General features: G+C 41.5%; 1 protein-coding gene across 5 annotated transcripts in view; it reads right to left on the bottom strand.

Annotated features, from left to right (window-relative positions):
* Nucleotides 1–1,535: 1,535 nt before the first annotated feature.
* greb1l (GREB1 like retinoic acid receptor coactivator) overlaps nucleotides 1,536–12,956 on the bottom strand; it is a 42,211-nt gene continuing 30,790 nt past the window's right edge. For 3 of the 5 annotated variants that reach the window (XM_067606173.1, XM_067606175.1, XM_067606174.1), the window contains exons 18-34: nucleotides 12,254–12,443; nucleotides 11,286–11,422; nucleotides 10,744–11,086; nucleotides 10,228–10,343; nucleotides 9,653–9,885; nucleotides 8,624–9,189; nucleotides 8,144–8,243; nucleotides 7,840–7,986; nucleotides 7,600–7,739; nucleotides 7,256–7,417; nucleotides 6,856–7,060; nucleotides 6,068–6,230; nucleotides 5,731–5,958; nucleotides 5,496–5,637; nucleotides 5,170–5,370; nucleotides 4,388–4,526; nucleotides 1,536–4,034 (exon numbers count right to left, since the gene is read on the bottom strand). In XM_067606173.1, the coding sequence (XP_067462274.1) occupies nucleotides 3,871–4,034; nucleotides 4,388–4,526; nucleotides 5,170–5,370; nucleotides 5,496–5,637; nucleotides 5,731–5,958; nucleotides 6,068–6,230; nucleotides 6,856–7,060; nucleotides 7,256–7,417; nucleotides 7,600–7,739; nucleotides 7,840–7,986; nucleotides 8,144–8,243; nucleotides 8,624–9,189; nucleotides 9,653–9,885; nucleotides 10,228–10,343; nucleotides 10,744–11,086; nucleotides 11,286–11,422; nucleotides 12,254–12,443 (3,376 nt within the window). In that variant the 3' untranslated portion in view covers nucleotides 1,536–3,870. The remainder of the gene's footprint in view (nucleotides 4,035–4,387; nucleotides 4,527–5,169; nucleotides 5,371–5,495; nucleotides 5,638–5,730; nucleotides 5,959–6,067; nucleotides 6,231–6,855; nucleotides 7,061–7,255; nucleotides 7,418–7,599; nucleotides 7,740–7,839; nucleotides 7,987–8,143; nucleotides 8,244–8,623; nucleotides 9,190–9,652; nucleotides 9,886–10,227; nucleotides 10,344–10,743; nucleotides 11,087–11,285; nucleotides 11,423–12,253; nucleotides 12,444–12,956) is intronic. The other 2 variants (XM_067606176.1, XM_067606177.1) reach the window with 1 other exon arrangement.

Below are 12,956 nucleotides of genomic sequence, written 5' to 3'. Positions count from 1 at the left end.
AGATGATCCTGGCATCCATTATGAGGCCATTTCTGCTTTTGATAATGAGAGGGTCACTGAATTATCGCAGCGTGGCTGCAGAGGTGTTGAGATGAGACGAGAGAGGTGGTCCTTGGGAAGTGAGCAAGGGCCTGGGATTTATTCTTTAGCAGAGTAAAAAGATCTTGGATTGAATGGATGCAGGGGAGAGAGTGAGAGGATTATTAATCACAAACTAAGGACAGAGCTGCACAAGCATTTCAACAATACTGCTTTGTATCAATTCACACTTTAAAATACTCAGCATTTACTGTACATGGGAAGCACAACAAAACAACACGGAAATGATTTAAAAAAGGGAGAATCGGAGCTACAGTAAATGTTGAATGTTTCAGATGAGTACAAGATATACTGTTTGTAATACAATGTACTAACTCAAGAGTATGGATTGAGTTCAGATGGAAGAATTAAACACAGCTCTGCATAACACCCCAAATCAAAGGCAGGACATTAAAGGGGTGATCCACACTAAATATGTAGGAGGACAATACAAAAAGATAAGTGACATACGTGTCTTTCTATATTGTCTTGATTTTCTTTTATAAAGCAGTTTGGATTGCCTTGTTGTTGAAAGGTTCCATACAAATAAACTTGCGTTGTCTAATCTACTACTGTACTACTACTCAGCCTGTGAAAACCGTTGTATAATGTCTTCTGTGGCTCTGGCGGGGGCTTTCCAAAGATTGAAAAAATAACCCTGATGATATATTTCTCAGATTGGGCTTGAGACTAAAAAATGTAAACAGAAAGCCAGTGTTACAGTGTGTTGGTGTGGAGTTTGATAGATGTGAGCTTTTTGGGAGGCAGGGGAGCTGTAATGAAAGAAGTCATCAAGTTGCATTATGGGAAATGTAGGATCCAGCATTTTTAGAACTTAACCCATCCTCTGCTGCTTTAATTTCGACCATTCTGTTTCTTTTCTACACATCTGTCTCTTCTGAGTCCCCCCAGCTCTGTGGAAGTATAATACTTAATCAGTGGAGTACCACTTTAACGCAGCAACCATGCTTGAGGCTCTGGGGAGACCTGGAGGCACAGTTTTTTCTGGAGGTCCACACCACTCAAGCTTTTCTGAGACAATGTAAGTTCATCCATAAAAGACATTATGGTATATGCCATTCCAAACAACTGTACTATGATGTACGTAGGAAACACTGAGGAAGCTATACAAGAAAGAGACAAATATGTAGCGAGATGTTTTGCTAGCTGATACTCCTAGGAAATAGCAAGGACTTGATAATGCTCTGAAAAATTCTTAGATGGAAAAGTTGATATATCTTTTGAGAATTAAGGGAAATATCTTTGACAGAAATTAGAAAAAGTTGATTATTTACATGAAGTAATATGTCGAACAAGTAATATAACTGTTTAAATATGGAGAGACTGAAAATTAGGATGTACCCCATGACAACTTGGGGTAAAAATGTTTTCTATGTTAGATTGTACTTCCAGATTTGAAAAACCAATTAAAATTAAAACGTGAGAAAACACAGAAATCATTTTAGAAGTCATTTTATTACATTCATAAATTTTCAACAACAATAGCATGGCTGTAATGTCATTATGTTCACAGCCTGCAACCACAATGGTAAACATGAGGTAGATCAGCCAGGCACCAAGGCTACCACTGGGCTGCACATTTCAGTGAAGATTGTGAGAGCAAATAGCATATTAAGTGTTAAGACATTCTACGGACCGTTGGAGTTTGACTAATAGTTTCAATCACCAGTCTTATATTTGGGCTAATTTTTGGGTTAATTTAACAGTTTTGCTTGGTGGGAAATATTTTCTTCTGCTGGCAACTTGTATAGTGCAAGTTCACATTTCCTACCCCCAGTGACATTCAGTAGATTTAACAATCATTCGTTTGGGTCTTGTGCAAAGCCTTCATGGATGGTTTTGAAGAGGACGCACTCCGTTTGGCTTAAGCGAGCTAAGCATGCAATCAAATATTACACTTCAATATGATTATCAGTCCAAAATGCTTGTCAAATAAATAAGAATCCCTCATGGACCTGATTTTCATTCTCAATAAAAATCCAATACAAGAACAGGAAGGAATACAGACATATGGTTAAGGACACATCTAGGTAGATTCTTCTTGCCTTTGCAACATAACATAAAATGTAGAAAGACATTATGACCAAAATATACTGGAAAACGTTACACAAGACTTAAAAAAAACATCAGTAACCCTCAGTGGTTAAGGGGATGATATAATATATTAATAATGTAAACAAAGCTTTAAACAGTACAGTAGTCCGAAATCCAATTATTTCATCTTGCTTCACCCAGACAACATTTCTTCGCCTCACAGTTATATGGTTTCTTCATTCTCATTGGTCCGAAAAATTAGTGACTCGAGCAATGACTGTATCAAATGTCACTTAAGGCATATTCTTTGGACAACCCTGTGCAGAAACATACAAAAACATTCTCCTTTCAAGTATATGAATTGGCCTGGTCAGCTGCTTTTGGCAGTGTGTTAACTTTTCTTTGATTACTCATTGTTGTGGGGGAAAATGAGTTTAGGGTATGAGGATGGTAGCCAAGACCGGGCACAGCCAGTAGCAGGATATTTGGCAGTGAGGGGGCTTGCTCATAGGATTTACTGACATATTGTGATTATGCTTACAATACCCAGCATTTTAAACAGCAAATGCCTACATGCAAAATATTTGTCATTGAGAACATACCTGTAAACTAGTCTCACTTTCACGTTGCTCTGACTGATTGGCCATAAGGTGAGTTGTAAAAATAAAACCCTGTGGCGGGTCATCTATGTCTCTTTTGAACAACAGACCAAGGTCATAGTTGTATATTTAAGTGGTAATAGAACATTAACGTCCTACATTCTTGTACTTTTTTCAGTTGTGAATGTATAGATCACTCAAATATAGTCTTTGGATACATTCCTGTGAAAGTCATTTGGAAAATAAAACCACACTCGTACAGCTCCTTGCCAGAAGGATTATCGATGCCGCATAAATATTTTAGAGGCACAAGAGAAAAGGAGTCCCCATTTGCAGTTTAAGTGTGCTAGCTCAAATAGCCACTTGTTGTTTTAATCCCAATGGCATTATACTCTTGATGATAAAAATACGATTCACTGGCGTACTGTAAGTACAGACCAACCTCTGTGGTTATATTTAAATGAAGTGAGCTGTCTCTTTATAGTCAATGAGCTTCATGGAGTTCGAGAGGCAGAGCAGGTATGAAGGGACAAGGAACAGGTAAAGGCAAGGTGCAGCTGAGGATGTCTTTGGTGCCAACATAAGTTAATGCCAAAAATACACGGTGAACAGGGAGAAAACTTAACCCCCATAAGTGACCTCCCTTTGATCTCCCTTTAAAACCCTGAGATAAACACGTATGTCCAGGATGGGACATACTGTAGTCATAGTCCATGCACACATACAATCTTCAAATAGTCACATTATCAATAGGAGAGCGTCCATTTTTGTGAAATACAACAACAAAACAATGAAAGTTCAGTTTCAGCTGTGCTTTTTCTTTCACAGCAAAGTCTTTTTGTGTAGAAGTCTCGAGTGGAGACAAGCCCAGCTACAAGCAAGAGTTAAAAACATGCACTGACCCTCATCAGAGCCAGACATAGTGCACTGTGGTAGTACAGATGTAAGGAAAGCCACGTTAGGTGACCATGTGTCCTCTTGTGGGGGCACTGCGGGTCTTGTGCTCCAGCGTATCCCCTCTGACCTTCCATCGGAATGGCAAGAATTGTGATTGCTGGCTGGTTCGGAATCAAATCTCCCCTCGTTTCTGATTGTGTTTCTGCAGCAAAGTAGGGGACCCTGGCTGTTTCAAACAGGTTCAAACATGGCGGCCAGTCAGAAAGTAGAGGGGCCGATCCTCGCTGCAGTTGGCTGTCTGAAACTCGTCCCGCAGGCGGAACTGCCACTCATCCTCCAGCTCCAGTCTGACAATGGTCTGGCGCAGGGAACTTCGGTCCTGGCAGATAACACAGAGCGTGGCACCTGTGGACATGATCAGAGACAAAACTTAGCTGGTAGATTGCAAAGTGTAAGTCAAAACTACAAAACTAGTCTAAAATCCCCACTAATGCTGATGTTGCTTCTTAAACCCACCAATTGTACAGTATGTGGGAGTCTATGTATAATGATTCTATCATATACCATTATTGAGTTAATGTGGTCAGAAGTAGGTCAACAAACAAGAAACAACACAGGAACACGTACACAGAAATGCTACTCCCACATACCACATGTACCACTGTGGTCTCATAGAACAACTTGAAGCAGATGATGTGAAAACAGAAACAACAAAGATATAAATGCATGCAAAAACTAAGACTACACTGATGTTTCACCTTTGAGGAAGCGGAATTTCTTGAGGAGTCCAGAGACGACGAAGGAGTCACAGAGGTAAAGCAGCAAGCCACTGAACACCAGGCCCTGATGGTTCAGGTTGGTGGAGTGTGGACGAGAGCTGATGTAGCACACAGAAATCTGTGACACAAGATAAGACATAAAAACTTTACTAATCAAGGCAATTGAGAAAACATGACACATATTTGTTTAGGATAAAGTGAATTAAATAATTATTATGCAACCTTAATCATCACTTTGGGGAACCACTAGGTCATCTTCATAAGCAAATATTACAGGCTGCATTGTGTGCAACTATGCATCATGCTTTATTCCCATTAGAGGTGACAAAACAAACACAAAAATGTGTCTTGGTATGCAAATAATCAAGGTGTGCAGAGCAAAGCGGTTATCACCTCATATGCACATTGCACAGTCCAAATATGCATTGTCAGCACTCACTGTTTGCACATGCGTGAGGATGCAGGTCAGAGTGTTCTAAGCAAAACAGATGGCTGGAAATCTGCAACGTTTTCTGTGGCTTTACAAAATTCTGCAAACTTATGCTTATGAAAGCATTTGAAGAAAAACTCAGCAGGTTTTTCTTACTTTTGTAACTGTTAACATTTTAGAGATTCCTGTGAAACTGTTAATGGCATTTGACTTTTATGGAAAAAGAGGGTTTCTCAACAGCTGTTCGGTCTTCCTGTGGGTTTAAGTTGATGGGATGATGCTAATAGTCTCCTCTCCTGCTTTGACCTTCAGCTCCTCGGGGGGCTCTTACCTCCGGGCTGATGTTGAGGTAGCTATCTATGGACAGAACTGGGTTGTTTCTGTTCTGAACAGCCTTAGGAAACAGTCTGTGGCTGCAGCTCTGCAGGAACCTTTCCAGCAGGAACTGGGCCGGGGCATCCAGCAGGGTCTGCTCGCTGTCTGGGGCGCAGACATACTGGGACGGGCTGATTGGTGCGGGGTTTTCTATTTCCTGGAGATAGAACGAAACAGTTATGTATTAGAGTGTGTTTCATGTTGCAACAAGAGAAAATAATAATAATAAAGGAATTTTGGATCAACAGTGAAGCTGTGATGTTGTATGAATAAAATACCCACCATGAGTTTAGGTTTGACCATTAAATCTTTGTTTCCCCCAACTGGAATGTGTTTCTTCATCAGGCTGAAGTAGTTGAAGCGACACAGCAGCAGCCCGCTACTGTTCACTCTTAGATTAAAGTCCACCTCCTCACAACTATATCTGCACATTGGCACAAAAAAGCGATGTTAAATCATCAAGATAACACCCACCACTAACTGACTAGCTGACTGACACAATCCTCTGCTAACTTACCGATTGAGGTCATATTGAACATTCTGCGTCAGATCCACATTAAGCATGACAAAGTCATGGAGGTGACACCGAGTGAAGGGGTTGCTCTGAGGCTTGCGAGCCAGGCTACTGCTCCATTTGCGCGTGCCACACATCGCATAGAGGGAGATCTTCGGTGTGGTCTCCATATGCTGCAGCACCATTTTCAGAGACACGTTGGTGAGGGTTGAGCCTCCATCACATGTCTCACTAGAAAACAGACAAAACACAATTTAAAAAGCCTGAACATATACTTTTTTCAACCTTAGCAATAGGGGTAACTCAATTGCAAATTATACAAATCACAAACAATTACTACCTGCTGTCTGCTTGTTGGTGGACGTTCCACAGCACGCAGGAGTCGTCCATCATGACAATGAAAGGCCATACATCTTGCCTCTTAACACCTTGCTCCTCCAAACGGTTTCTCTCCAGCTCCAGGTTATGGTATGACAGCTCTTTGATCATGAAGCGAGCAGCACCTTAAACAGACAGGAGCACTTCTGTCAATTTTTAATCTATATTTCCTTATATTACTTTCCTGCAATAAGCTTTGCATGTAAAATTTAAATGCTGAACATTCAATTTTGCATGGTGTGTGTATTCATTACAAATTTGCGAGTTAATTTGAACAGTTAAGATAAGGTTATGTCAAGGTAAATGATGTTTGCATATTACAGTACAAAGTGTAGTGGTTCTATGCTGAACAGAATATTGGCAAGCAGCCACGGTGACTCTCTGTGTCATGGTGAGACAAAATTGGTTAAAGAGTCAATGGTAGTTACACCCATTCCTGAAAGGCTGTACACTTGATTGGCCATCTTACAAATCAGACCACTGCACTGTAGATGATGGTTTCATTTATGATGGCTGTCTCTCATTGGTTAAGCTACATTTACACTTTCACCTACTGCAAACAAACATGACTAACTGTAATAAATATGACCAGGGCGGCTCACTGTCTGTTATAAATCCTCCATTATCAGCAAAGAGATAAGTATGTGGTGATGCAAACATAACCTTAATCCAGTTCACCTTTTACAAACAGTAAAACACTTGGAAAACCTAAATGGTCACCACTGCTGGTCAATGCCAAACATCACTCACCAACTCCAGCGTTGTTGAACATAGCCGGTAGGACGAGCAGGATGTGGTTGGGCCAGTACTTCCTGTAGTGGGGCATCTCAAATTGCTTGACCACCAGGATGTGCAGATGAGCGGCACCCTCCATGGCATGAAAAATGTTGAGCAGGCCGTGCTCTTGGCGTCCTGTAGTTGGGGTGAAGATTGGACTCTTCAACAGATCCGGGTCCTAGAGACAGAGGCAGAGAGAAAGAGAGAAAAGCGAAAATGTGACTCAGCTAAATCAAAGATCATTTCCAATTTCTGATTTCTGATTATGAACTGTGGCAGGGAGAGATGAACAAGCAGACTCTCTCTCTATATACATGTACATACTTTCACACTAACACATACTGTAGACGTATATACTGAGTTATAAACTAACCTTGGTGGAGACCAGAGGCAGGCGCATACTCTCTAAGTGGCTGCCCTGCTGACTGAAGACAAAGTGCTGCTCCTTGGCTTTGGGAATGACAAACTGGAGCTGGACCTCTTCCCCCAGCATGGAAGAGCAGAAGGTGAAAGCATGGAAGGTGCACTCCGACAGCTATAACACACACATAAATGCATTATTAACACAGAGAGAATGCCATTAGGCATGACTGCAAAGAGTAAAAAGCTTTCAAGTATCATAGTATTTTGATAGGTTAGGGTATACAGTAGGTGTGTGTATGTATATGTCTGCGATAGAGCAGCAGATGAGTGCCTCAGCCTGCATACTGCACTCACCTGTGTGGCAGGACCAGCTTCACAGTAGCGGTGACACTGTTCACAGTGATGAAAGGCATTGTGAGCTGCAAACCTGCTGAGACGAATGGACTTGGTCTCTCGTTTGGCTGCTGTTTGGATCTCTCCTTCTTGTTTAAAATCTGCAGGTACCAAAAATCAAACATATTCAAACTCCAACTTTGAGACAAGCTTGTTTAAATAATAAGTGCCTCTGTTGTGTGTTTGCATATTAGTGTTTACCTGTTAAGCCCTTTGGCATCTTGTCAGAGTAAACAGGGCTAGCCTTCCTGAACTTTGAGTCTCTGGGGTAGGGGTCAAATGGTAGTTTGCGTATCTCCTCAATGTCAGGCCACTGGCTGTTTGTTGGAGTTGTAACCTCTGATATTTCTGGAGATTGGGGAATCATGAAAGAATGGGAATTAAAAATGAATAACCGTCATGAAAAAGACAATCTCACATTTAGTTCTTCATCATTTAATGTATTTAACATGTCCAAAATAATGAATCCAAACAAATGAAACAGTTAAGTCCCAATAATCCTCACCTTCTTCCTCCTCCTCATCATACACATCTACCTCCAACAGTTTGATGAGCATTCGAAATAGGATACGGAGAAACTGCAGGTAGGCACCTGTTTTTCCCACCTAGAAAAGGACAAAAAAATAATCCTTGTTATGTTGGAATAACACTTAACATCCGGAGATGCATAAATACATACATTTTGATTTAATTGATAAATTCCACAATAATATTCAGGCATTTTGTCATTTTAGGCCAAGAATAAGTACTATGTTCTTTTACTGGCTGTTTCTAATAGGAAATCTGGGTTTTAATTAACATAATTTTCCTTTTTGTTTGTCTTTCATTGTCTTTTCACTCTTCTCTATATGTGAACAGCAGATTTTCTGTTTTTCAAAATATTCCCTTATAAATATAATCTTATGTAATACACATATATGGTGATACAAGATGCAGTCATCCAGAATATGTACTTGTGGAAGAAGTAGTTCTTTAGTTTTGTTACCTGTGGGGGTCCACTGAGTAGCAGCCGTCGTGGATGCGGCACAGGCGGAGCTTCATAATCTGCGTGATGCTGCCTGGCGATGGTCCACTGACGGTAGTACACGCTCTGCTCTGCCCTCTGGAGGTCGTGAGTGATCAGGGGCCTCAGCGGGCTGCTCCAGGCCACGTCCGCATGAGGCAGCAGGGAGAAAGAGTTCAGCTGGCTCCCCGACTCCCCCGACAGCAGGTTGTACGCCGCTCGCGACATGATGACCGTCCGCGGTGACACTCGGGCGGGCCTCGGTTCTCGACCGCACTGTGTGGACTGGCTGGGCCTCTGGGTGGAAGAGGAAGACGGGGAGAGGGAGGAAGAGGAGGAGCTGGAGTAAAGGGACGGAGGGGCCTTGGAGGTTTTGGAAGGGTTGGAGGAGAGCTGGCTTCCAAGGGAATCGCACTCCTGCTTGAAGCCTTGTGTCACTGTGCCCACGTCCGAGGTGACGGCACCTTCAGGTGGGCAGGTAGAGGTTGAGGGCTTCTGGAAAGAGTCGGCAACATCAGATGAACTGACACCATTCTCTGCCAAAGAGCCTGAAGGAGAGTAAAATGTGAATAATTAATACACATAAAGTGAACTTGTAAGATATCACTTACAGGTACAAAGTATTAAGCTTTTAATTTATACAAAATGTAATAATTTGGTATGATTACTTTAAACGACTGTGATAACAGATGAGATGACTACACACAGTTATTTCTTCAAATTAAGACCAGATTTCCTATAAAACCTTCTCTTTCATGTTGCAATGATGATGCTGCTACTTGCTACTTCTACACACTCACTCCCACATTTAACAGCTTTGCATACTGACTTATCTGCTTTCCAGTGAGGCAAGTTAATGTGAACAGTTGATATGTCAGTGGAACAACAGTAGCTCTCTTCCAGTTTTTTCCCAGTTGTATATAATGTAAAAAGCAGTTTACAGACTCGCAGAAGCTAACTTTTTGCCACTTGCGGTGTTTGCATCTTTAATCTTAAGATCCAGTATCTCACCAGACGTTCTGGTTGCTGCACTGCCATTGCTCTGAGGTCTTTCCAGCTCATCTCCATCATTCAAGCTGGTGGTGGCCTTCTCTCCGTCTGATTCCCGAGGGACCATTGCCTTCTTAGGCTCCTGGACCACACCCATGGACACATAGGTGCAGGCCAGACCCACCTCTTGCTCCAGGGCTGTGCGAGTCAAGTAGCTGGAGTCAATTAGACGCAAGTCACTATATTTCAGAGACCTAGAAGGGCAAAAATGTAAAGATTGTCATTCAGAAAATGAAATATAATTACAGATCATGAATTTTAAGAAAACATTTAAAATAAAAAAATACATTTATTTGTAAATAATACACCATCAGGATGCCCAAGATATGTTAGAAATTGAAACTGAATTACTAAATTTGATGGTTTTGCTATAAATCTAATTCAGTTTATTGATGCTGACACACGACACAGATCTGACACAGCGGGTGCAAGACCAAAAGTAACTGGACCTCTCTTGTAGAGGAATTACAGTCAAAAGGAATCATTCTATACTCTCCATGAAAAGATCAGCAGGGTATTGTGAAGTAAGCGATTACCTGGGGAAAGTCTCTCCAAGAGGGTCTTTTCCCGTGAGGATGACAATGCAGGGCAGTCCTTCCAGATCCTCATAAGTGTGCGGTACCCAGTCTTCGTTCTCACAGCCTCGCCATGCCTGCAAGCAAAACACAACACACAATTACTTTAATAACTTTACAGGTCAAAAGATCTACTGAGCTAATGAGATTTTTGGTGTCTCATGATGGTTAAAATGAAGTTTGTGTGGACAGAAGGTGCAAATAAGAAAAGCAAGTTTCAAGAAAAAACTTTGATAGTTTAAGAAAAGATGATCAGAGATTAAGGTCAGAAGTCTGAGAAAAATAAGCAAATTTTAAGAATAAAGTCAAAACAATGATATTTATTCAAACATTGATGACCTTGAGTGTTACACATGTGGATGTGATTCCCTGAACGCATCTTGCTTGACAGTAAATTTGTATAAATATTTAAAATGTTAAGGAGAAAAAATTATCAAAAGAAAAGACTCATGCGACTCTGGCTTTCACGTCACTCACCCTGAGGCGGCTGGTGAAGTTTCTGGGCAGGTTGAGCTCAGAGGCGGGGCTTCCCAGCAGCACGGCGAAGCACAGCTGGAGGCCCAGCTTGTCCCTCACGTCCTCTAGCCGCTCGCGAGCCAGCATGGCCAGCTGTAGTGAGGGGACGCGGACAAGCAGCATGTGGCCCCGGCCCTGAGAGCCCTCTCTGCTTGGGGCATTGATCAGGTCCTCTACCATGGCCAGAGTCTCTGGGGTTATGTGGTCTCTCAGGGACGGGGAGGAGGTCAGGGCCATCATGGCCTCAGTGTACTGCTGAATCAGGAGGTAGCTGCGGATCACCATGCTGTGTAGGTGGGGATGTCTAGGATAAGAAATAAGAGAGTTTGTTATTTGGTTTGTTTTTAGCTGATGACGATATTTCTTATAATGTTGGGAACAGTTGTGACAAGTTTCTGAACATAATTGTAACATCTGGAACTTTTGACTAAATGCCACTAAAAAAAGACAGAAGGAGCTATCTAAAATATTTGATGTCAACTCTTTATTGACTCCATACTCACCTTTCCAGCAGAGTGTGGACCATCTTCTCAAACGCATCATCACAACGCAGAATGGGGCTGGCCACGCCCCACTGCAGGGAGCTGCTGTAGTCCCTCAGGCCAAAGTAGACCAACTCATTAGGGAACTGCTCCCCCTGCTGGAAGAAAACCATGCAACATGACTGAGTGTGAATACACAGAAGAGACGAACCTGCACACCAAATCTCCACACCATTACTACTGCACCAAATTCAGAGTGTTGAAAAGCAGAGCTAATTTATTATGCAAATACATATGTGAGCCTTATCCTAACTTCCCCTTAGAGGGCCCGGGATCCTGATTCCAGTTTTGGGAATCACTGCTAAAATTAAGGTCATCCAGAGGATATTTAAATGTTATGTAGGGCTGCTGTAAACTCAGGTCAATATATTGATTAGAATAACAAATAAAGAACACCCTTACACTTTTCTGCAGCAAGAAAAATCAAATCTTAAAGACCTGAATCTGTTATATGCTTCTGTGATAAAGAACAGTGTTCAGCTTACACACAGTATCATTAAGCCAAACCTAAATTCTGTTTATGCATTAAATATAAATATAATTATCACCACACAAACAGTAACCTAAAACCAAAACCAAATATTTTTGAAGACTCAGTAGCATCACATGGTTAAAGTGTAAAAGATGGACCATATCTACAGAAAGTCATATTTCATTTATTTTTGTAAGTGCATTTTAAGTCCACCAGGTGGAGCAGCTAAACCACAACTGTTACAGACCTCTGCATGCTGCAAAACATTGAAATTTAACACAATTTAGAGCTGAAATATCTGCATGACTTTCACCAAACTATATCTCTTTAAAGTTGTGTGATGTTTGATTTTTAACAACACACAAGAAAGTAGTATTTTTATTCCTTTGACACCCTTTAACAACAACTTATTGGGCTCTTAGTATACAACAAAATCCATTGGACTAAAAATACTCACCAGACTTTCATTGGAGGGCCAATGAACCTCGTTGTGGATGCTGATGCGGGACTGGTGGGTCTGCAGGGTGTAGGGGAAGCAGCTGACCTGCAAGACAAGTAGGTTCATCGCATCCAAGACTTCCTGGCAGTTCACCACCCGGTCAGCCAGACCCTGCAGCTCCCCATGGCACACAGAGCCTGACAGAGCACTGGAGAGGAAGAGGTAGGGCAAAGTGTTTGAAATGTGCAGATCTTACAATAGTTGTTTATAACATGTTACATACTTGTCATACCACATTAGCAAAGGACACAAATAACAACTTGATTTAGGACATGGTTCAGGAAGGCTTTTACATTTGCTTAAAACTGCCCAGTGTGTTGTAGGTTGTTCCCAAGAAAAATCCTCTGGAAAACAGGAAGTGATCTATTTTATGTTTCTGGCAAGGAAAACAGTAGTTTGCTTGGAACAAACAGGATCTTGGCATGAGCAGCAGTAGCAACCATCACTGAATAGATAAATGTCAAAATGCATCAGCAGAAAAGGAAAAATAAACATCACTTAAAACCAACTATGACTACAATAAATAAAAAATGGAGATCTCAAATGATCTGACCTACATTTGAGCAAAATTCAAGGTATAGATTGTGTTCTGTATTTGTTCCCACTTGCTCACAGTTGTTCTCCTCTTTCAATTTTAATCAGGACAAGGCCAGATTTGCAG

This window comes from Thunnus thynnus, chromosome 12, assembly GCF_963924715.1.
Source record: "Thunnus thynnus chromosome 12, fThuThy2.1, whole genome shotgun sequence".
In the NCBI taxonomy this organism is placed as follows: domain Eukaryota; kingdom Metazoa; phylum Chordata; class Actinopteri; order Scombriformes; family Scombridae; genus Thunnus; species Thunnus thynnus.
This window is presented reverse-complemented; position numbering and strand designations above follow the sequence as displayed.